Source organism: Phodopus roborovskii, unplaced genomic scaffold (assembly GCF_943737965.1).
Source record: "Phodopus roborovskii unplaced genomic scaffold, PHOROB, whole genome shotgun sequence".
NCBI classification, from domain to species: Eukaryota; Metazoa; Chordata; class Mammalia; order Rodentia; family Cricetidae; genus Phodopus; species Phodopus roborovskii.
The window spans coordinates 32,892,163-32,918,596 of NW_026126410.1; the positions used below are offsets into that span (position 1 = coordinate 32,892,163).

General features: G+C 34.9%; 1 protein-coding gene across 1 annotated transcript in view; it reads left to right on the forward strand.

Moving 5' to 3' along the window:
• Nucleotides 1-1,417: 1,417 nt before the first annotated feature.
• Cdh18 (cadherin 18) overlaps nucleotides 1,418-26,434 on the forward strand; it is a 235,501-nt gene continuing 210,484 nt past the window's right edge. The window contains exon 1 of the mRNA XM_051182583.1: nucleotides 1,418-1,849. Coding sequence (XP_051038540.1) covers nucleotides 1,622-1,849 — 228 coding nt within the window. The 5' untranslated portion in view covers nucleotides 1,418-1,621. The remainder of the gene's footprint in view (nucleotides 1,850-26,434) is intronic.

A 26,434-nucleotide genomic window follows, 5' to 3' on the forward strand; every position in this document is an offset into this window, starting at 1 on the left:
ATATATTATTTAATATAACAAGTCCAAATAATTTTATGTATGCTTTCAGGTATGTCCATTTGTCACTGTACAGCAATTTGATGTGCTCTATCCTGAGAAGGACCTACTGTCCCTTCCCAGATTTATTGAGTTGCCTTTAGTTTTGTGTGTAGGGTTGATGCCTCATGGACTCTTCCTCTGGTTCCCAATGAGGTATTTTTGTTGGTATTTTCCTTATGCAGCTAAGTTTTAGTGGTCATATTTGCTATAGTTTTTTGTTGTTGTTGTTGTTACTAGAAGACACATTCTTCCATAAACTGTTTCTCTGTCTCATACAGTCTTTCTACCCAGTCTTCCCCAATGATCCCTGCTCATTAAGTGGGGAAGTGTGTTGGACTCTTCTCCATAATTCTGGAATTTTTTTTTTTTTTACATTTTGATATTTTTTTTTTAATTTAAATTTGAAACAAGCTTGTTTTACATGTCATTCCCAGTTCCCAAACCCTCCCCTCCTCCCCTGTTTCCCCTACCAAATACCTTCCCATCCACTTTCTGTTCCCCAAAGAGGTTACACATTTCAGCCCTGCTGCAAATGATATGACAGACTTTGAAGACTCCCCATAAATCTGGATTTTGAATGACTATAGTTTTTTGTAGTGTTTTTTGTCTTCTGCAAGAAGTTTCCCTGTTGGGAATGAAGGCCACATTTATCTGTGTATAACAACCACCAATGCTTACAGATTATTATTAGTAAATTAATAGTAGACATTCCTCCAGTACTAATTTGTAATATATACATCAATTTACATATATAAGTACAAGTATAATTAATGATTAATATTAAAGGCAGGAAATTACATGTAAAATTCATTCAAGCACATTTGTTTACATGTATTTGCCCATTATTATTTTACTATGTCATTGGTTACTTTCCTCACTGCTGGAATCAAATAGCACAGAAGAAATAACAGAATGGAGCAAAGATTTGTTTTGACTTTGAGTTTAATGGATGATGTCCGGCATGGAAATGAAGGCAAGCAACAGAAGGGTGGGTCTGTGCTCCCATTGAGTCCACAGAGAATGAGCTGGGATAGATTCATCTGAGCTTAGCTCTTATTATCCTCTTCCTTATTTCCTTCTGTCAAGAATCCTGCCCCAAAAGCATGGAGATCCATTTTCAGGATTGTTCTTTCCTCAGTCAAATCTTTTCCAAAATACCTCCAGAGCAAAGCACAGTAGTGTGTCTTCTAGACAAATCCACACCCATCAGCTGCATGTTTTAAAGGAATATTAAGTTTGGTTGGAATGTAAAATGAAATTTGAAAAAATAAATATAACATATTCAGAACATGCAGAAAATATAACATGTACATATTCTCTCTTCCCACCAGGCAGAAAATGATGAGCTGTGTTCATCTGCAGTAACAACTTTGGATGTAATGGCTGCCGCTATGATTCAAGCCATGAATAAGGATGTAATTATGGTCTGACCTTTGCTGATGGGCAGTTAAATCATGGACAGACTAAATGACCTACTTTGGACTGTCCTTCCAAAAGATGTTCCAGCTTTCCTCTTGAAGGCACACTGAGCCCTTGTAGGCCTCGAAGACAAGAAGGAGTGTGAACGGGAAGTGATCTTACAATGAAAATTACGAGCACATCTTGCATCTGCCCAGTCCTCGTGTGTCTCTGTTTTGTGCAGAGGTGTTATGGAACTGCTCACCACAGCTCCATCAAAGTGACCAGAAACCAAACCAAACACACTGAAGGGGAGACTGAAGTCCATCATCGTCCCAAGAGAGGATGGGTATGGAACCAGTTCTTTGTTTTAGAAGAACATATGGGGCCAGATCCACAATATGTTGGAAAAGTAAGTTTGTTTTGATTCATTTGGGATTGTTTGTTAGTTTGTCTTGTTTTGAAGAATCATATGATGAGATGAAAGTGGAACTAGAGAATGAAGTAATAGAAACATGCTGCACGCATTATAGAAAGCCACGCCTTAGGCTGGAAAACTCAAAATAATTGTGAGAAGTGCAGACTATCTTTCAGTTACATCTGTTTTAAAACGTGATTCATACAAACTAAAATATGCTTTCCCACAAGTGTTGCCATTGTCCCTCTAATGAAAGTAGACTTTATTGGGCATTCAATTAAACACCTTTGTCTTCATTACCATAAAGGATTGTTAAAAGACACAATTGTTCTAATTGGTCTATTGCTATTGACTAGTAATTTATTGGTTTCTTTCATGGATATGATGTTAATATAATTTATCTGCTAATATTAACGTTGGTTTCACTTGCTGAGATATATCCTTAAGTCATGATTTTAAGTTACATGAATATATTGTCTAATATCTATCAATAATTTTAAAAATATACACACATATATTTTATATAGGTTAAATATGCTTGAAATGATAAAAATCACAAGAGAATGTAGTTAGCAAATGATCAATATTGTAAGATCAACTTTCTTTTTTCTTAAAAAGAATGTCATGTCAACATTTTGAGGAAACTACAAATTCATTATATGAGGCATATAAACCATGCATAACCTCAGTTCTAGAACAGAAACTGCACCAGGAAAGCTTAATTCTGATCAATTGTTGATTTGTGGAAGCAACTGCACTTATGTGTGTTCAACATCCATCAGAAAAACAGCTAGCACAGAAGCTGAATCACTGACTGCAGGCTCAGCTCCTTCCTTTTCCCTGAGTGACTATTTATTTTTGTTTTATCACTACTGATTGAAATATTTCTTGATCCAGACCATGGTATCTCCCTTGCATGCAGGCTGCGCAAAATCACAAGCAATGATATGACCCATCAGGGATTGGGATGTAGCTGTGCTATCTGTGGTACAGAGAATCTTAGGGGTCAATATACAGAACACAGAAAAAGATCTGAAACAATTCTACAGTATTCACATATGCATATCAAAATGAAACAAATGATCCATCTGTGTTGTGTGTTTTTCTCTTGCAGTGTGTTCTGTGACATGATAAATGCATGGACATTAAATTATAGCATAGTAGATTAGAAATAATTTATTTGTTACAAGCTTCTAAATTTTTATAATCCTTTAGTTTTTGAAATGGTGGTAAAACACAGGAAACAGAAAAATTGATACTTTAATGGTAAAACAATATAAAGATAATTATAGATTTAACTTTTATTTTTATATTCAGTGAATATGTGATGTTTATTTAAATAAATGTAAAATAATAAAATTGTCTAGAGGAGGGGAAGAAAGCATAGAGCAAAGTTTCACTTCCTCTTGTACATAGTGAAGAAATATGATGCCTCATTGAAAGGATCATTTTAAGTTACTTTCTTGGATATGGTGCCTATTGACATATGGTTGAAATCTTCTAAGTGGTAAGGAGGGTTGAAAGCTCACATTGCTACCTACTAATGGTTAGTGTTTTAATAAAAAAAATTCCATGGGTAAAGGATTACCACAAAGGATGTGGCCAATTATATACCCAACAACATTTATTCAGTTGCATACTACCAATGGCTATTTAGATGCAATGATGGCAAAATTGCGTAGATATCCAACAAAAAGGGAACAAACTTGAAAATTCTCAAAATTGTTATTTACATAAAATTTTGTCAAATTCTGAGTTAGCCTTTTAATGCAAGGAATGCATGGAAAACAGTTCTTAGACATTTATCTTTAAATGAGGGATCCATCACATAGATTTGTAGTAATGAAATAGTTAGGATGATTAATGGAAATGATGAAACCAAAAATATCTGTAGTGAATGGTGTATTCTTCAACAACAGAGACTTTTTCACTACTGCCCTGTAATTCTCATATTAATTTGGGAAGTACTAAGTAACTGACATTGTTTTTTTAACACTGTTGTGTGAAATTATGCAATGAATATTATGTAAAGACACATTTTAATATAGGAGCACATATAATATCTTTCTGAAGTAGGACTCTGATTCACAAATTAATGAAATTTGGTATAGCTCTGTAGATCTTACTCCTTAGGGGGTACAGTATTTCAACCTTTAACATAATAAATAAAAGTGGCTGTCTAGACAGATATGCCACAGATAGAATTACATGGTGTGGAATTTTGAAAATACATTAGGATTTTTAAATGGAAACTTTCATGTACATTTAAAAAGCATTTTGTTTAATGGGTATGAAGTAGAAAATATTTTACCATGCTTGGATGATAGTCATTTGTATTTACTTGATGTTTCCTTTTTGTGGTTTATGTATGTGTGTATGTGTGTGTGTGTGTGTGTGTGTATTTCCTTTTTCTCCCCTTTATTGAAAATGGATTATTTTTATCATAATGATTATGTTTTACCCTCCCTCTCCTCCTTCTAGTTCCTCCTTACTTCTTCTCCTGTCCATATCCACTCATTTCTGTCTCTCAATTGAAAACACATTTCTAAGGAATAATAATAATAATAATAATAATAATAATATAAAGTATGTTACAATAAGATAAAACAAAAGTTAATACATTAATCTTTATTCACAGATGTCATCCTACATATAAAACACATAATGGTGCCTTATATTTTAAAACATTTCTTTAACATTTCATATATATTTACATTGAAGTATTATCCTGTCAACCTTCCATTTCACCTCAATCATTTCTTATGCATCACCCTCATCAAGTCCTCCTACCTACTTCGTTTCTTCTCCTTATCCTTCTCATTCTCTCCTTCTGCCATCTTGACCTTATGGGTCAACATACTTGTCCCATATGATAGGAGCTGTGGGTAATTATAGTTTGTATACACATAGGCCATGCCCCATCCATATGATCATGGGAAACCCAGCAACCCCATAAAAAGAATGAGTCTGCCTCCATGAGCAGCAAATACTTGTCAGTGGATCCTTTTTAAATTTAATAGAGATGGTGACTGGCACATATTCAAGATGGAATTTTATTGTCTTGATCTTGTATAGGTATTACACACTTAACCACAGACACTAAGAGTTCATGACTTTGATATCCATGTCATGTCCAGAGACAGCATTTCATAGGAGTACTCATTTTTTTGTTGATCCTATATTCCAAATATTCCAAATTGTTCTTTTGTCTAGCAGTTATGATAAAGTCTTATAATTTAATACTGTGTACCCATTGTTTGATTCTCAGAAGTTTAACCAATTAAACACCTTTTTCTTTATCCCTGACCACTGCAAAAAGAAGCTCATCTGACTGGAGTTCAAGGGATCCCAAGTCAATGGTATGACTATAATATTTAAAAGAAAGCTTGAGAATATCACCATTTAGCAAAATAATACTAGCAAATACTATCCTAGTGTCTATGTCCTCCTGTCATGGGTTTTAACTGTTATTGCAGTGCCAGACTAAAACTGCTTCCTGTGGAACAGGTTTCAAATATAATGAGAAAACTTCTAGTTTCCCCATACATTTTTGTCACTATAGCATAAATGAATAGGTCATGCCAGACTGGTTGGTTTTGTAGCACAGATGGTCTAGTTTGGGAATAACCATTGTTGGTGTGTTTTGTTTTGTTTTTCTTTCCTAGGAACCCATGGAGTAGCTTGAGAGCTCGCTCTCAAGGTGGATTTTCCTTTTCAGATGAAATTAATGTCTGTAAGCCGTATGCCCAAAATACATTATATCTTAAGCAATAAGGTCTTACAATGATGTAATTGTTGATAATTAAGGGAAATGCGAATAGCCTGTGTTGTTTAGCGACTTCTGAAATATACCTTTCCAAGAACTAATTGCACCGCAATTTAACAATCCATGCATTCTGGGAGGGAAATTGTCCACATTTGCAGGGTAAATTTTTTCAAACTCTTTTGAAGATGTATGTTGAAATTAACTTACTAATTAGTAAATTTCCATAACACTTACTTTTGGTTAAGACCCAATGCTATTTCTCATTCCACCTTGCCTCTTTGATATATGAACTTCTTTGACATCAAATGTACGCCATTCCATGCCACATAGTATTTTTATCATGTTTGACAAATGGAGCCTCAGAATAACTTTTTATGCACTCTTCCTTTAAGTTATCCTTATCTCCTTACCGATACGAATTTTTAACACCTCTTCAGGACACCTCCAGGATTACGCCTAACTGCTTAGATTTTTACTATTGTAAAAGTTATCCCAACTTGGTCAAAGGTATTTTGAAGTTATTATATGAATATAAAAGAGAATATATATATATATATATATATATATATATATATGACTATAAAAAAGAATATAAAAGAGGCCATGCTATGTTCTTATTTCTGTTCTATATTTTCTTTCAATGAAAGAATGTAAAACATGTCTATTTCAAACTACTTGTATATGAGTATTGCCTACATTGCACATAATGCAATGATCAGGAATGAAATATTTTATTTATTTTAGGCTAGTATATTAGAGCCAATTCACTAAATTTATCTTCAGCTTTGGCTATGTAAACAATGAAATAGATATGATAATAAAAGTTAATAAATGCATACAAATACATAAATAACCTAACTTTTGTTAAATTGTACAGAATTTTACATTGCTGTAATAATTTTCAAAATATTTAAATCATAATACATTGATGATATCTCATATATCTACTAAGAACTTGGTTAGTAACTTAGTTACTCTCCTCTTTAAAACAACACTCTAGATCACTCTTATCTTGATTTAATAAAAATATAAATGATTAAAAAGAATTCTAAGAGTCTAGAGAAAAGAAAATCACCATTTTGTTACATATCTTAAGTAATGGGAAGCAAGCTCAAACAGCCAAGTTTCATCTTGATGTTTCTGGTATTTGTTAAGTCAGTGTTATAACAATTAGCATATCCTATACTCTAACTAAAATGCTTTTCAGTTTGTTAAGTGAATTTATTGAGTGCTTTCCATGATCACTTCCATTTAATGTACACTTTTGTTTACATAAAAAACCTACTAAATATATGTTATTATCAAATGTCACATTTTCATATCAAATATTCCAGTTTATGGATAAAGAATAAATCATACATAATTACTGGGATGTTCAGGTTTTCAGAGGAAAAATTCAGCAGCATTAATGTCAAAGAACTCTGAATGAAAATGTAAATGAATAGCCAGAAATGAACCTAGCAACTATTTTATGTTATCAAGTTGACAATTTTGAAATGGAAAAAATTCATGTATTAAAATATGACATTGAATATTCTTATGAGTGCCAGCATTCAGAGTTATGGACCACATTTTATGTAGGTATTTAGTATTTTAGAAACTTAACTGTATGAAATTAAATCTATAAGAAACCAGGAACAGCACAGGGAAATTTTATTTAATGCATATCATATTTAAATAAAAGTGACTGTCCTAGTTAGGGTTTTTATTGCTATGAAGAGACAAAATGACCATAGAAACTCATAAAAAAAAAACACTTAGACAGACATGGTACTGTACAAAACATCAAACAATCCAATTAAAAAGTAGGGTACAGAACTAAATAGAGAATTCTCAATAGAGGAACCTAAAATGGATGAAAGACACATACAAAGGTGCTCAACATCCTTAGCCATCAGAGAAATGCAAATAAAAACAACTCTGAGATACCATACTGCTCCTGTTATAATGGCTATAATAAAAAACACCAAAGCCAGCTTATACTAGAGAGCATGTGGAGAAAGGGGAACACTCTTCCACTGCTGGTGGGAATGCAAACTTGTACAGCCACTTTGGAAATAGTATGGTAGTTCCTCAAGAAAATGGGAATCAGCATAATTCAAACCCAGCAATTCCAATCTTAGGCATATACTCCAAAGATACACATTCATGCAATAAGCACATACGTTCAACTATGTTCACAGCAGCTATTTCTCATAGCCATAACCTGGTAGCAACCTAGATACCCTTCAACTAAAGAATGGATAGAGAAAATGTGGTATATTTACATAATGAAATACTACATAGCAGGAAAAAAATTAATTTAATCTTAAAATTCTCAGGCAAATGGATGGAACTAGAAGAAACCTTACTGAGTGAGGATACCCAGTCACAAAAGAACAAATTAGTGTATACCCACTCATTTATAGATATTAGACAAAGCAAAGGATCACCAACCTACAATCCACACCACCAGAAAAGCAAGGAAGCAAGGAGAACTCTCAGAGAGACATATATGGTTCCCCAGAGAAGAGGAAAGAGACAAGATCTCCTGAGCAAATTGGGAGCACTGAGGAGGAAAGAAGGATTCAAGAAAAAGAGAAGGGGAGAAGAGAAGGGAAGAGGAGGACATGAGAGAGTAGGTAGATTGAGTCAGGGGAAAATGCAGGAGAACAAGAAAAGAGATACCATAATAGAGGGAGCCATTATAGGTCTAAAGAGAAATATGTAACTAGGGAAATATCCAGAGATCTACAAGGATGACCTCAACTAACAATCAAAGCTATAATGGAGAGGCTACCTTAAAAGCCCTTCCCCAATAAGGATATTGATAACTACTTTATATGCCATTTAGAGCCTTCATCTAGTAGCTGATGGAAGTAGAAACAGATTCACAGCTAAGCACTTAGCCAAACTCCTGGAATCCAGTTCCATAGAGGGAGAAGTGATGAGCAAAGGGCTGGAGTAACCCACAGAAACAGCTGACCTGATCAAGGGGGAGCTCATGGATCCCAGAATTATATCCGGGAAACCAGTGTAAGATCATCTCAAAACCCCTGAATGTGAGTGACAATTAGGAGGACTGGGCATGCTCTAGTAATGAATCAGTATTTATTCATAGTGCACAAATGGACTTTGGGAGCCCAATCCACATAAAGAGATACTCCCTCAGCCTAGACACATGAGGAAGGGCCTAGGCCCTCCTCCAAATGATGCTCCCTGGGGAGCAGAAAGGGGATGAGATAAGGAGTAGATGGGGGACCAAGGATGAGGGAAAGGAGAGAGAACTGGGATTGACAAAAGTATTTGCAATATAAATTTAAAAAAAATGTAAATATATATATATATATACTTTAACTCAAGAAAAAAAAAGACTTTGTCTCAAAAAAAGGGGGAAAGCACATTTAGATATCCTGAGGAAAAGACTTTAACACATTGATAATACACATTTTAGCCATGGATTTGGGGAATTATTGACATTTGTAAGATGAGTATTATGTAACATTTTGTTCTATAAAATCTAACATTTACATAAAGATAGTGTCATTTTTTTTGCATTCAGTTTGGTTTTAATTTGCTTGTTTCTTCATTACAAAAGGTCTTTATTTTCCTTCGGTGTTTTAAGACAATCTTCTTCTGCCTCTCAAAAGCTGGAATTAAAGGTGTATGCCACTACACTCTGCTGAATGTCCTTTGCAAGATAATTTAATTAGATTTATTGCTAGTTTCATGATGAGATCTAGAATTAAATGTTGTTTTTATTTTCCTGAATTAAACACAGGGAACATATTTTAAATTTTTCTTCTGGTTCTTTTTCCCATCTTTCTATTCCATGATGACAGAACATACTTTTTACTACTTTTTTATTGAATTATTTTTTTTTCAAGAATAGATTGTTAAGTTTGATTTTTCAAATTGATATGTCTTGCTTGACAGTCCCATTGCTATATTTCTCTTTACTCTTCCTAGACTTCCCTTCACTTTTCCTGGACTTGACAGCTATACAATTTTAAATTTAACTTGTGCATTGGTTTTCAGAGAAATGCAAAGAAAGACTCATCTTTTGATCTGAACTAGCATGCTTGTGTGATGTATAGGACCAAACTTTTTTTTTATTTCTTATGCTCTGATTTTTAAAATTTAATATAAAAACATTACTGAAACATAAAATGAATAAATATTTATCAGAGAGGAAAGCTTAAATTGTTTTCTTCATGTGGTATTTATTCAGCACCAATATTAACAAATAGGTCACAAACATGTTTGATTCTTATTTAAAGTATAGAACATGTACTAAATTTGTTTGGTATGGAATTCAGGTTTCCTTCTTTGGAGTTGCATTGATGTGAAGAGACACCATGTCCAATGTAACTGTTTTAAGGGAAAATATTTAATTGGGGCTAGCTTACATTTCAAAGGTTAAGTCCATTATCATCATGGCAGGTGACATGTAGGCAGACATCTTGATCCATAGATGACACCAGGAGCCTGTGACACTGGGCTTGGCTTGATAATAGGAGATCTCAAAGTCAGCCCCCACAATGACACATTTCCTCTGAGGAGAAGGACACACCTACAAATAATGCCACTCCCTCTGGGGGCCATTTTCTTTCAAACCACAACACAGGTGCTATGAATTTTAGACACATTAGAGGATATTCTTAGATCACAAGTCTTTGTAAATATGCATGGTAATATTGTCACTTTCGGTCTTGTTAGGTTTGTTTTGATACTTTAATGGTCACATCTTGCCTCAGGGTTTTCTTAGGTTAATATGTACATTTTTCTATGTGGGAGTAGTTAACCTCTTTTAATAGGAATCTATACCTTCATAATGATATGGAGATGAAAATGTAAACTACTGCCATATATATCAAAATTATGTTCAGAAAAGGTATGGTGATATTTAGGTTTAAATTAAACACTTGCAATGTGGAGATGGGAATTTAGGAGTTCACTGCCATCCTTATATATATATATATGGAATTCAATAAGCTTGGATTTCATTTGACATTGTCCCATAAGTTTGGAGAACAAAGGCCCTTTTACACATAGATCATCAGGGAAACCTGAAGTGTCATTCATGCAGGATTGTCTCCTCAGAGGAGGAAGTGAATATCTGTCTTCCACCCAGAGGGTTGGGAATGGAGTATCACTCCATGGGGGATGTGCCTGCAAAGTCCTTTTTGTGTAGCAGGAATACATCCAGGTTCCACTGTCAGAGGTTCCTTAGACTGCTCAGGCCTTCTAGCTGAGACCATTGTTCAGGAGGTCTGAGTCAGTCCCATGCTAGATTCCCAGCTATCAGTCTGGGGGCCCGTTAGCTCCTCCTTATTCAGGTCAGCAGTCTCTATGTGTTTCTGCAGCCTGGTCTTGTGCTCAGTCTCTCCAACTGGATTCCAGTTCAGCTCAGTGTTTAGTTATGGGTGTCTGCTTCTGTTTTCAACAGCTGCTAGATGAGGGCTCAATGATGGTGGATAAGTTAGTTGTCAATCTCATTATAAGGGAAGGGCATTTATGTTAACCTTTCCACTGTTGCTCAAATTGTTAGTTGGGGTCAGTCTTGTAGGTCTAGAAATACACCGAGACTAAATGTTCACTAATCTCTTCAAACCTATATTGGCTCCCTCTTTTATGGTCTTCTCTCTCTCTCTCTTCTCTCTCTCTCTCTCTCCATCTTTGTCTCTCTCTCTCTGTCTTCTCTCATCTATTCCTCCCCTAACTCAATCTTCCTAGTCCCCATTCTCTTTCTCCTAGTTTCACTCCATTCATTGGTCACCAAACTCCCCATATGTTCTGAGATCTTGTCTCTTTCCCTGTCTGTGAGGGACCTTATATGAATCTCTTAGAATCTTCCTTGTATGCCAGTTTCTCAGGCAGTGTGAAATATAGGCTTATTATCCTTTGCTCTATGTCTAAAATCCATATATGAGGGAGCACATACCATGTTCTTCTTTTTGTGCCTGGGTTACCTCATTCAGGATGGTTTTTTCAAGTTCCATCCACTTGCCTGTGAATTATTGTTTTTGTTTGTTTGCTTGTTTGTTTTCCACACAGAATAGTATTTCATTGTGTAAATGTGCCACATCTTATTTATCCATTCTTCAGTTGAGGGGCAACTAGGTTGCTTCCAGGTTCTTGCTATTACAAATAATGCTGCCATGAACATAATTGAGCACATTTCTTTGTTGCATGGATGTGGATCATTTGGGTATTTGCCTAAGATGGGGATTGCCGGGTCCTATGGTAGACTGATTCCAATTATCCTGAAGAACCTCCATAATGATCTTCAAAATGGCTGTACAAGTTAGCACTCCCACCTGCAGTGGAGGAGTGTTCCCCTTTCTCCATATCCTCTCCAGTATAAGTTTTCATTGGTGTTTCTAATTTTAGCCATTCTGGCGGGAGTAAGATGGTATCTCAGAATTGTTTTGATATTTTACTGATAGCTAAGGACTTTCTTAATTGTCTTTCAGCCTTCTTGATTTCCTCTATTGAGAGTTCTCTATTCCGTACAGTACCTCACTTTTTAATAGGGTTATTTGGTGTTTTGTTGACTAATTTCTTTGAGTTCTTTGTATATTTTGGAGATCAGCCCCCCTGATGTAGGATTGGTGAAGATCTTTTCCATGGCTGTGGGCTGCCATTTGGTTTTGTTAAATATGTCCATTGTCTTATAGAAACTTCCAAGTTTTAGGAGGTCCCATGTACTATTTGTCGATCTCAGTGTCTGTGCTATTGGTGTTATGTTCAGGAATTGATCTCAGTTTGATGGTGGCTGTTGATTTACTGAATATTGCTTTTATTATGTTTAGGTATGTTCCCGTTATCCCTAATCTCTCCAAGACTTTTATCATGGAAGGGTGTTGGATTTTGTCAAAGGCTTTTTCAGTATGTAGGGAGATAATCATTGGTTTTTCTTTCTCAATTTGTTTATGTGGTATATCATGTTGATACTTTTTATATTAAACCACCCCTACAAACCTACTTGGTTATGGTGGATGATTTCTCTGATGTATTCTTAGATTAGGTTTGCTAGTATTTTATTGAGTTTTTCTTTTTTGGCATCAATATTCATGAGGAATATTGGTCTGAAGCTTTCTTTTTTAGTTGTGTCTTTGTGTGACTTGGGTACCAAAGTTATTGTGACATCATAAAAAAGAGTTTGGTAATGAACCTTCTGTTTCTATTGTGTGGAACAATTTGAGGAGTATTAGTGTTAGCTCTTCCTTGAATTTCTGGTAGAATTCTGAACTGAAGCCATTTGGCCCGGGGCTTTGTTTGGTAGGCTACAAGGCTTTAATGACTTCTATTTCATTAGGGGTTAAAGGTCTATTTATGTTGTTTGTCTATTTTTGATTTAATTTTGGTAAGTGATAGTTATCCAGAAATTTGTCCATTTCCCTTCAATTTTCAATTATGTGGAGTTCGGAAAATTATATAGATTTCCTCAATGTCCATTGGTATATCCCCCTTTTTGTTTCTGATTTTGTTAATTTGTATGTTCTCTCTTTGATTTTTGGTTAGTTTGGATAAAGGTTTGTCTATTTTGATTTTCTTGAAAAACCAACTCTTTGTTGCACTGATTTTTTTTTTATATTGTTTTCCTGGTTTCTACTTTATTAATTTCAGACCTCAAATTGATTATTTCCTACTGTCTACTCCTCTAGGGTGATTTGCTTCATTTTGTCTAAGGTTTTCAGTTGTGTTATTAATTCTCTAATGTGAATAGCCTCCATGTTTTTTCATATGGGCACTTAGTGCAATGAACTTCCCTGGTAGCACTGCTTGCAAGGCGTCCCATAAGTTCGGGTATGTTGTGTCCTCATTCTTGTTGAATTTTAAGAAGTCCTTAATTTCTTTATTTATTTATTCTTTGACCCAGGTAATGTACAATAGTGAATTGTTCAGTTTCCATGAGTTTGTAGGGTTTCTGCAATTTGTGGTGTTGTTGAATTCCAACTTTAAAGCATGGTGGTCTAACAAGATACAGGGGAATTTTCCAACTTCTTTTTTGTATCTGTTGAGATTTGTCATGTTGCCTAGTATGTGGTCGATTTTAGAGAAGGTTCCATGTGGAACAGAGAAGAAGGTATATTCTTTTTGTTTGAATGGAATGTTCTATAAATGTATGTTAAACCCAATTGAGACATAACTTCTGTTAGTTCTTCTGTTTCTTTGTTAAGTTTCTGACTGGTGGTCCTGTCTAGTCGTGAGGGTGGAGTGTTGAATTCTCCCACTATAAGTGTTACAGTTTTTTGTGAGCTTTGAGTTTCTGTAGCATTTCATTTGCAAATATGGGTTTCTTTGTATTTGGAGCATAGATGTTCAGAATTGATTTTAGTTTGAAGTCTAACATATTATATATCAGGATAGCCACACCTGCTTACTTCTTGTGTCCACTTGATTGAAAGATGTTTTCCCAACCCTTCACCCTGAGGTAATGTCTGTCTTTGAAGCTTAGATGTGTTTTTTTTTTTATTTTTATTTTTTTTGTTTTGTTTTGTTTCCTTTTTTTTATGCAGCAGAAGGATGGATTCTGTCTTCCTATCCATTCTGTTAGTCTGTGACTTTTTATAGGTGAGTTAAGACCATTAATGTTGAGGGAAACTAAGGATCATTGATTGTTAAGGCTTGTTTGATTTAGATTTGTTGTTGGCTGTGATATTTTGAATACATTTGCCCTGCTGTACCAGTAGGTTTTGGTGAAGTGGGATTATCTTTTGCCTATGTCTTTGTAAGCGTAGTTAACTTCTTTGGGATGGAGTTTTCTTTCAGGAACTTCCAGTAGCGCAGGATTTGTAGATATGTATTGTGAAAATCTGGCTTTGTCATTAAATATCTTGTTTTCTCCATCTACAGTGATTGAGAGTTTTACTGGGTATAGTAGCCAGCATTGGCATCCCTGGACTATTATTACTTGTAGAACATCTATCCAGGACCGTCTGGCCCTTTGAAGTCAGATGTAATTTTGATAGGTCTGCCTTTATATGTTACCTGGCCTTTTTACTTTGCTTCTCTTAATATTCTTTATTCTGTATGTTAGGTGTTTTGATTATTATGTGTCCAGGGGTCTTTTTTCTTTCGTCTAGTCTAATTGGTGTTCCATTTGCTTCTTGTTCTTTCAGGGGCATGTCCTTCTTCATATTGGGAAAGTTTTCTTCAATGATTTTGTTGAGTATATTTTCTGCACCTTTGAACTGGACTTCTTTGCCTTCCACTATGCCTATTATTCTTAGGTTTGGCCTTTTCATGGTGTCCCATATTTTCTGGATGTTTCATGTTAAGGATTTGTTGTAGTTACAATTTTCTTTGGTTGATGAATCTATTTCCTCTAGTTTATCTTCAGAGCCTGAGATTCTCTCTTCCATCTCTTGTATTCTGTTGATTATGCTTGTTTCTGTAGTTCCCAATCTATGCCCAGTTTTTCTATTTCCAGCATTTCTGCAGTGTTTTATTTTCTATATTGTCTCTATTTCAGTTTTCAAGTCTTGAAATCTTTCCTTCACTTGTTTACTTGTTTGTTTCCTGGCTTTCCATACTTTCCTTAATAGATATATTCATTTCTTCCAAATTTTTGTTTTTCTTCCATTTCTTTAAGATATTTTTTAAAATCATTCTCTTCTGCTTCATCTGCTTTGGGGTTTTCAGGTCTATTTACTTTGAGGTTTTCAGCTCTAGTTGGTGTACAGTCCTTAGATTCTGATGATTGTCATGCTTATCTTTCTATTGTTATATGTTTTCTTGTATTGTTGTCTTCCCATCGCTTCTTCAAGTAGGTGCAGGTGGTATTTCTCTATTTCTCTGTTGTACTCCCCCAGTGGGTTTAGGTTGGTTAGAAGTTCATTGTCAGTAGCTCTGGGTGGTGCAAGCTTTTTAGGAGGGCTCTCCTCATGCAGGGGCTTGCCAATGAGGTTGAAGGTCATGCTCCAGCAGAGGCCTGGCGAAGGGGGTCAGCAGGCATGGCCTCAGGATGGTCCCTCAGGTATTGCTATTTTCTTTTATAGGTTTATTTATTTTTCTACTCTGTGTGGACATGTGTGAGTTGTATATGTGGTGAATGTGTGTAATTCATGTGAGTTTGCAAGTGTATGCATCTGTGTTCAGGCATGTTGAGGCCAGAGAAGGACGAATACCTTCACCTGGTATTATCAGTATTATTGCTTTGAAACTGGGACTCTTGCTAAACTACAAACTTTGTTCAGAACTATGACATGTGCAGTGTGAATCACATTTGTTTTTTCCCTTCCTTCTGTGCTACTTGCTATGGAGTGAAGTACCTATTGGGAACTTCAGTAGTACCCATGTGGATGAGATTATGATATGGAAGTTCTTTTTTTATTCATTAATTCATTAATTATTCACCACCATGTTTTGGGCAGTTTTATGGCCAGAGTAGACTTAGTCACATTTTTCTAGACAGGAATTATACAGCTTAGTAGAACTACATTCAGTTAAAATGTTAGAGGACTGGGATTAATCCATGGTCTGCTTTGTAAAGAAATCTCAACAACACACCTTGTAAACAAACAAGAAAAGAAAACAAAAGCAGGCTAGATTTGTACATTCAGTTGTTCTCAAAATTCTATTGATGTAATCTATTTGTGGAAAAACTGCATTAAAAATAATTACAAAATTATGGCAGTTGACTTAGATATTTAAAAAGAATAAGAAAATACTGAACATAGACAAACTGACAGATTAAAGATGGGAAAAATTGTACACACATATCACAGTGATTTCTTATATAATCCAGATGACCAACAAAACTGATTATGTAACTCAAAACTTTTCTTAAAATTTGAGACCAGTGGTATCATTCAATAGGGGGATTTCTGGCAGCTGGTGCAAGAGGAAGATGGACACCTCAGCTATAGAAGAGGAATTCCACTCTCCCTGTGCTGTGGTCGTCTCAGTGGGCTGTCAGACGACTGTGCCTTCCCATATAATCCTGAGTGATATTCCTAACTCAGCTCACTAATGCAATGCTGCCCCTTCAGGAATCCCTCACAAACATGCCACACAATATTAGTTTTTCAGTCAGTTGGGCATCCATTGAATCAGACAAGTTGACACATAACAGTTCTCAAACACTGTGACTAAAACACATGAACCAGATATGTTATAGCACATTCATCATATATAGTGAAAGAAAATACAATCTTCACACAATATACCACTGTCCAAATTCATTGTGGAATATCACAAAGAGAGAATGAAGTGGCTGCTAGTATTCAGGAATCTGTACTGACCTGTACTTGGGGTTCTTACAGCATCTGCCCTCAGCTGCAGTCACTAAGAGCACCACATGTGTACATTCACTACTTTCCCTTTTAAAAAGGCCCTGCCAACCTCCCATTCTTTCTTTCTTCCTTCCTTCCTTCCTTTTTTCCTTTCTCTCTCTCCATTTCTGTTTGTTTCCCTTTCTCTTCCCCTCTTTATGTCCCCCTATTTTCTTTCTCCTCTCTTCTTCTGCTCCTGTCTCCAGAGGATGGTCTCTCCCCTTCTCTTTCCCCTTTTTATGATCCCTTTCCCTAATTTAAAAAAAAAAAAAAGAAAGAAAGAAAGAAAGAAAGAAAGAAAGAAAAAGAAAGAAAGAAAGAAAGAAAGAAAACCCTCTGCTGGAACCCTGTCACACCATGCCTTTCTTGTGCTGCTTTTCTTAAATCAAGACAGTGGCAGCTGTAGAAGAGTTCTGAATGCTTTAGCGTACACATGTGCTTTGGCTAAAGTAAATAAATAAATCCACCTATTTCCTCCTACATTTGTAACATTTTTTTTTTGTGAGAATTTGATTGGCATTTGAAGTCTGAGATAGAAAATAAAAGTTGAGTACTGTCAGGCTTCTGCTGTGCCAGATAATTGCTTTCTGAATTCTCTAACTGAAAGCCATATGGGATGGGAGATGTTACTGTTCCTGGTAAACAGAAATTCTAAATCATGCAGCCACTGGATGCTGCTGGACTGGACGTTACCTTTCAATCTAGTGGGAATGAGTAACTACCTCCTACAGACGTGTGATGGAGAAATGTCAAAGTAAAGATGGTTCCAGGCAGAAAAGATGTCCTCAAGATAGATATTTATAATTTTGAATTTAAAGTACAATTATTCGTGCTTATTAAAAGAAATACATTTCAGGAAATCTTTAATTAAATATAGTGTGTGTGAGAGAGAGAGAGAGAAAGAGAGATAGAGAAGGGAGAGAGAGAGAAACAGAAAGAGAGAGAGAGAGAGAGAGAGAGAGAGAGAGAGAGAGAGAGAGGGTTTGTATTTGGAAGTGTTGCAAAGTTGCTGGCTCCCTACAGAGCTTACACATTGTGCTGTGAAAACCTGCTCAGTGTTTTGTGCCCAGAATTTCTCACATTTTTTTAAATGACACACAGTGTTTCCTTCTTTTTAAAATAAGCAAAATGACTCTTTAGCCATGTTATATCTTGTGACAATTTATATATTCATGTTTGGACCCCAAAACTTTTTCTTAGCTTCAGTCCCCTCTGGGTAATATGATGTTGATATGTAATCATGAATTATTTGTTGCCATCTCAAAATTAAGCACAGGAAATAAACAATGTAGACTCTGAGCTTCTTCATACATTTTTAAGTGCAAATTAATTGTATTTGAAAGTGAATCTTTTCATCAACACTTGGGCTTTACCTCCTCACATTGAAACACTTACAAAATCAAAAACCTTTATTTCTGTATTAATAACTCACTTAATTACCAAATATTAGACATCATTAATGTTATAGGCAGCACAGAGCTAACAATGACTCATAGCAGGTGTAGAACCATGGAAAAAAGGAAGAGAGATTTGGAATAGGCAATGGAAGAGGAAAAGAGAAGAAAAAGAGAGGTAGAAAGAGGGAAGGAAAAAAGTGGGAGGGAGGAAGGGGTGAAAGGAAGACAGAATAAGGAAAGTCTTCTAATTTGCATATGTACTAAACCGATGGAAATTAAAAGCCATTTCTGGTTTCTATTGTTTGCCATTTCAAAATTTGTATTACACTAAAATAGAAGTTTAAATTTGGGGATGTTTACATCATAAAGGATTTGAAATGCATAAAGAATCAAGAGAAAAAAGTGTATCCATAGAATATTCCTCCCGTCGAAGTACCCGAAGTATAGTGAAAATTTAAAAAGTACACTAGAAGGCATAGGTGTCTTGAAAATTCACTTATGTCACATAATCACATACTCATTGATAGAGACTGTATACAACTAACTATGAACAAAACTATGTTCAATTTTTATAGGTAATTGAATATATTATATGGATGTTTACTATTATATATAATATACCCAAAACTACATATTATTTGTAGTTTATTTGTTAAATACAATAGCATATAATAAAATATAATATATATGTTACCTTCATATATATATTCAAATTACTAATAACTACTCTTACTAATTATTTTTTAAAAATTGTTGATACACAACCATTGATAGAACTTCAAACTCATATTACTATAAGGAATGATATATTATATGACAATAATTTAACAGGATATTAATGACAAAATGACTAATAATTTTTTGCTTTTGCTATAATTTTTTACATATACTTATTTGAATAGTAATCTATGTTGTCTTATTCTATATCAAATTGTAGTCTTAATGTTTCCTATACTCAAAAGGAAACTACAAATAATTTTATTTCTATTACTCAACTAGAAGTAGTTCAAGTATTTGAAGTAGATTTTTCCATCCTTTAAAATATTTGTGGCCAGATGATGGTGATGCACAATTTAATCCTAGCACTCAAGACAAAGAGGCAGGTGGATCTCTGTGAGTTTGTGGCCAGCCTTGTATACAGAGTGAGTTCCTGGACAGGCAGGGCTACACAGAATAAGCCTGTCTTGAAAAACAAATTATATATATATATATATATATATATATATATATATATAATTTTACAACGAGAGAAAATAAAATGTTTGTGATCTGCCTAAGTAACTCTTCTAAGTAATAGATGATCTGATGGTGTAAACATAGGTTTTTGCCCTAAACATGGTATTCATGGGGGGGACTGGAGGAAGGGTGGGAAGGAGAACTTTGGTTGGAATATAAGGTGAAATTTTATAAAAAAAATTAATAAAAATTGTGTTTCCTTCGTCTTTTCCCCAAACATCCAATGTCTTAGCATTAAAAACTCAAAATAGCCAGTACTGCATGGAAGAAACTCAAATATGACTAAATGCCTTACATTAAACAATATAAGGAAGGAAGAGAGTATTCTGCCTAGTGGTGGGGAAGAAAGTATGACAGGAAGACCACGAGGGAGCTGGCCTTTTACATGTCCGCTTATCGTTTGGGGCCCATATAATTTTTAGCTGTTTGACTGTTTTTAGTTTTTTTGTTTGTTTTTTCTTTTTTTTTTTCTTTTTTTCTTTTTTTGGTGTTTCTTAAGATATGGTTTCTCTGTATTGCTTTGGAGTCTGTCCTGGAACTCTCTCTGTAGACCAAACTGGCCTTGAACTCACAAAAATCCACCTGCCTCTGCCTCCTGAGTGCTGGGATTAAAGGCATGCACCACAAATGCCTGGCCTGTTTGACTGTTTTTAACTGTAGAAATTTACTTGCCATAAGTACCAATAATTATTTATTGTCTTAAGGTCTAGAAGTTTATATAAATTTACCTAAGTTTCACATTTCAACCAATGTGTCTATACCCTTCCTCTGAAAGTATGTTGACAGATAGATCCCTGCAGCTCATTAGCAAGCCAGTTTATCTGAACCTTTGATTAACTACATATTTAGTGAGAGATCATATAACAGTTTGAAGAGTTATTAAATAAAACATTGGATATTGATTCTGATCTTATCATTCACACACCACACACACACACGTACACAAAAGTGCACATGCCAGTGTGCCAATATACATATATACAGGAACATGTACATATAATACACCTACACACAAACTTAACAGTACAGACCTTTTGGATTTACTGTTCTATGATGCTTCTCATTAGATCTTTAGTCATTCTGCTCATGCTCACAGTGTTTATTCTGTCATATCCACTGTTGAAGACACCCACTAAAATTTTAATTCCCATACTTTGCTGTTCCAGATGGTACTTTTTTAAATTGATTCCTCATTCTTGATGGCTTCTTATTGTTTGAGCATCTTTGTAATTGAAGCCTTTATTCTGCTTCTCATTTTGTGTGAAGTATAATGATTTCTTAATCTTAATGTGTGTCTGCAGATCTCACTTCTGAAGGCATACTTTTTCATCTTTCATAATGTTTTATTGTGAACATATGCTTATTTTTCATATGTAAGCCTCATATTCATCCATTGTGGATGTGAATACGTCTCAGCTGGCAATTGATGAAATTCTATTTTTGATCCATTTTAGCTCTACTCTATATTATTGGGGAAGAAAATTGATACAGACACTCACTACTCATCTTCACAGGGGCTTGTCAAAGTAAGGGGCCAGAGTGTGACTTTCACTTCACAGATGGTGATGAAGCAGACATTGATTCCTCATCTTCACTGGGGCTTGTCATGATGACAGAGCAGCTATTTCAATTTGGATCTTTCTTTTGTATCTGTATTTTCTCTGTACTTCTATTCCCATTCCTGCCCTTGTTGTAATAAGTTGAATCATTAGATTTAGTTATTGACAATAAAGTACCAAAGATAGGGTGGTTTATAAGCAAGTTATTTTTTTCTACTTTTAGAATCTGAAAGGTTTAGATGATGTTGCCAACATAGTTCATTTTGCTATAGATTCCTTTTATTTTGTCATGGAAATGAAAGGTAGAGATCATGCTGAAATCACTTTAATAGTTGTGTTTTTTCCAGTTCTGAAACCTCTAGCTTCATGTCTTAATTGCTTCTCCAGATCCAACATTTAACAGTCATACTGGGTTTTAAGATTTAAATGTGAATTTAAGGGAGACACAAATCTTCAAACTTCAACATTATTATCCTAACACTCAGATACTCTTGTCTCAACTGACTGTATAGAATTCTAGTTATCAAGCTCGGAAATTCAAAAATGGGGGCAGGAGTTGGTGACAATTGAAGAGTTAGATTCTTTCAATATATGAGGTAAAGCATGCACTATTTTTCTTTCTGAATGTGCCTTAAAAAAAAAAAGAACCCTGAAATGATTAATTCAATTTCAATAAAATTTTCTGTAAATCTCTTTATTTCATTATCTTTATGGTTGATTAATGTATTTGTTGCATATTCTTCCTGCATTCATCAGTTGATGAGCATCTAGGATGGCTTAATTTTCTATAGTGAATAGAGAGTAAATAATCATGGATGAATATGCATCTGTAGGATATTGACTTACTTTCTGTCCTTTAAGTACATACTCAAGAGTTTTATAGATTGGTGACCTAGTAGTTCAATTTTTTATAATACCTTTCTCTTCTCTAGATGCTATAAAAGTTTTTATTCCGACAAGTTGTTAACAGTGGTTTGTGTTTCTTTATGTCCTTTGCCATCCCTTTTTGTTATTTGTCTCCTTGTATGTAGCCATGCTGCAGGTAATGACTAGGACAAAACAAAAAAGCACTTTTAATTTGTGTTATTCTGACTGTGAAAGAGGTCAACAGATTTTTTAAGCAATCATTAGCTGCTTGCATTTTTTCCTGTGGATGTTTTCTATTTAGTATACTAAGCCATTGGTTGATAGGCTGATTTGTTTTCCAGGCATTTAATTCTTTCAGTTGTCCATATACTCTCTGTATATATAAATAACCTCTCTGATGTTGTGTTAGTATATTTTGGGCTCCTGTGATGAAAAAAAAATAGCTAATGCAAAGAAAGAATTTCTTTGTGCTACACTTCCAGTTCATAGTCCATATTTGAGGACAAGAGGAAACATGAAAGAAAACCAAGTGCTGGCTTAATCATAGCCTCATGTTTAGGTAGATGTACTGGATAATCCACTACCACACACATAGGTGTGTGCTGCCCATCTGGGGCTAGACCTTCTATATAAATGAATAACCACAACCACGTCCACACAGACATGGGTACAGGCCAATATGGTCTATGTATTTTTTCAATGGAAATTCCTTTTTTTAGATGACTCTAGGCTGTATCAAGTTCATCATTAAAAATTAATTAACATAGATGAATACTGAACAAAATTTCGTTTTCCTTTCTAAAGGGCATTCATTTACTCTTCAGGGTTGTTTAATTTGTACACAATAGCTTTATATTTCCTTGCAACTTTATTTGTTACTGGTTTACTGTGCTGTTAAAATCATTTATAGACCTTGCCTATAACCTAAAGTGGTTTATTGGAATGTTTTGTAATTTTAAAGGATTTAGCTTATATTATAAGCTATGGTACATTTTCATTTGCTTTCTGTACAGTGTAAGGGATATGGAACTAGTTTTATTCCTTTACATGGAGAAACTGAACTTTCCCATCACCATTTGTTAAATATGCCATATTTTGTCCAATGTATATGCATGACCCTCCTTCTCAAACATTAGTTCAGAGTTCTGTGGATTTAATTCTCAGTTCTAAACCTCATTACATCCATGTACTTGTCTTATATTTTGCCAGTCCATTGCTACTTATGTTACTAGGGCGCTCTAATGTAATTTGAGATGCTGTTCTTTGAAAATTTCAATGTTGCCTTTTCAGCTAGGGATGGTTTTTGTTGCTCATACTCTTTAGTTCTTTAAAATGAATTTTGGCATGCACATTTTTAAGTTCTATGGAGAAATAATTAAAAATTAGGACATTGGGAAATAAATGTAATCAAATATTTGATGAAATAAATAAAATTCGCGTTTTTTTTCCATTAACCTACACAAATATAAACCTTTCTCATATTTTAAGTCAATGTACAAATGCCCTGTAAGGACTGGCTTCTTTATTATGCATATTAGATTTTTTTAACACATCTGTGTGTCTCACTCCCAGATTGCATACTTGTCCTCTCTCCCCCAAAGTGTCAATGGTTAAAAACAAACACTTTATAAAATAATGGAAAATATAGGAAAAAAATTAAGACAGACTCTTGTTTATCATGGAAAGGAAAATATTTAGTCATCAAACACAGAAGCAATAAGCTGAATAAATTGCACACAACACCAAATTTCCAAATATGTTGAGATGTGGATCTTACTTAGTTCAGACATTCAAGACACTAGCCATATCCATCAAACTTGTCCAAGTAGCCTGGAATAGCCTGTTATGACTCTGGCCCCACATGAAGTGTTTGTCATCCTAGCTTCCCAGACTCAGAGACTCAGACATGCCTTAGTTGGCTTGCTTTGATAGCAAGTCTCTCACAACACAGGAATCAAGGTGGCAACCAGAACTGCTGTTATCTCAGAGTTCAATTTCGCAGAAAATCCTCTTTCATGCCCAGACTCATGTCTGCCTTCAGACTTGTAGTTTTCTCTGGCTGTTGGCAAAGGCATTGCGTTCCGTATCAGCCTCTCATTAGCCTTCAAACCACAGTTTTCTTTCATTAAAATGAGTCATAGGATGCAGTGAGATCAATGAAGGCTGGCACAGGGAATGCACAAAAGCATGTAAACAGCAATAGTTCTAGAAACAACTTTTCAAAATGCCATGCAGTCATGTTCACCTTGCTACATAGTCTATATAAGTCTCACCCACAAAAAGGAAAGGAACACAGCCTGTAAATTTATCAAGGCTAATCCATAAATTTAGGTCAAAAGAGATACATTCCAATGACTGCCCTTTAAAACTCTCCATAATTCCTTTTTCTCCTCAGAGTAGAATAATTTTCACCAAAATTTCTTAAAGAACAGTTAAAACAAAACCCTCTCTGGGTGGGTAGTCTCACAACATAGGCACACTCTTTGCTCTTCATACACAAAACATGTGGGTGAAACAAGCATAGGAAAACTGACAGAAAAAACTTTTTTCAACAGATTTAAAGGGTCATACAACAGAATTTTTGTCCTTAACAATTCTGTAATTTATCCAGCCAAATATAAATTTAATTGAACAACATATAGGGAAAGTTTCCTTGACTTTGTGCTCTTTGCAACAGTAATTCATTATGTTTTATTAGATATTGCCTGAAATTTGTACTTGCATAGTTGCTATATTTTGATTTCTATTTTGACTACTTAGTTTATTCATTTACATATCTACTAATAGAGTTTTCTTATGGGAAATAAATGAAGAATAATATCTGCTAATGTTCAGTATACCCAAAGTATTGTGGGTTGTTTGACTTTCAATTATTTTTAGACTCCTTTTGTCCAGGAATCCTCTTACTTTGAAAGTTTATTTAAATAGAAGTTCATGTGTATTATGTATAAATTTCTCATCATTTAACAATACCTAAACGTTTCTTCCAAAAGGAGAAATTTTAATTCATTTCTGTTTGCGATGGGTGTGACATTCTTTCCTGAGAATCTTTTTCTCAGTCTTACTGAATGTGTAAGCCACTTGGTCCAATTATGAATAATGACGAGTTATGCCTTCCTCCTGATTTCTGAGTTTTTTGCACTTTGTTATTCTATTTGTGTTTCATGCTGTTTTGAATGTGATTTATATTCAGATAACATACTTTCAATTATTTTTATATTTTAATTTAACTTTTTTATTCATTTTATATACCAACCACAGTTCTGCCTCTTTCCTTTTTTCCACATTTTCCCACCTCCCTTCAAACCCAATCCACTCCTTATAAAGGGTAAGATCACCCATGTGGAGTCAACAAAGCCTTACTTCTTAGTTTTTTTTCCTTTTTTCTTTTTTAATTTTTTTTCTTATTTTACATATCAATCCCAGTTCTCCCTCCCTCCTTCTCTCCCCTTCCCCTGCCTATCCTCCCATCTCATCCACTTCCCCTGTACTCCACAGGGAGGGTGATGCCTTCTAGGAGGTATAAACAAAATCTGTAGTCACATGGAGTATGGATTAAACCCTCCCTCTTGCCCCTAGGTCAAGGGAGTATCCCTCTGTGGGGAATGTGCTCCCAAAGTCCTTTTGTGCACTAGGGATACATCCTGGTTCCACTGTCAGAGGTCCTTTAGACTGCCCAGGCCTTCTTAACTGAGACCCATGTTCAGGGGTTCTGAGTCGGTCCAATGCTAGTACCCAGCTATCAGTCGGGGGGGGGGGGTCCATTGGCTCCCCCTTGTTCAGCTCAGCTGTCTCTGTGGGTTTCTATAGCCTGGTCTTGTCCTCCCTCTCTGAGTATTTCTTATTGTTAAAGGAGATAGTTTCATTTGTAATCTGCACCCGTTTGGAACCTCATATTCTCCTTCTGAACCCCACTAAGGTGCTGGTATTATAAATATGTATCTTAACCAGTACAAGCCATGCTGGTCAATGCTTATAGCATGAGTGACAGGTCATCTTCATCCTAATTTCACATGTGAATTCATGTAAAGGACATGAACACAGACAATGTGTACATTTATTCTTAACAAAACTTAAAAATTTCTGCCTTTAAATCATATTATTAGTACATTTACAGTGTTATTGAGATATAGACATACAACATATTGAAAAATTTAAAAGTAACTGCAATTATATTTGCATGTTTATGATTTACTACTTTTCATTCAAATGTGATGTCATAAAATACTCTTGATCTGGAATATTTGCATATTCCTCCTTATAAATAAAACTTTCTCCTCATTGGTAGTCAACCCCGTTTATCCCCCTACCCACCTACTTCAGTATATACATTATATGGAATTTTTTGTGGCACAAGTGTCCCTTTTTTAATAACTGAAGCTAAAGATGTTGTGATTATATATGCAACAATTGAAAAATTATTATAATTTTAAAATGACGATAATTGTTGCAATTCCATCAACAGTATATAGCCATCCTGTTTCTCTATGAAA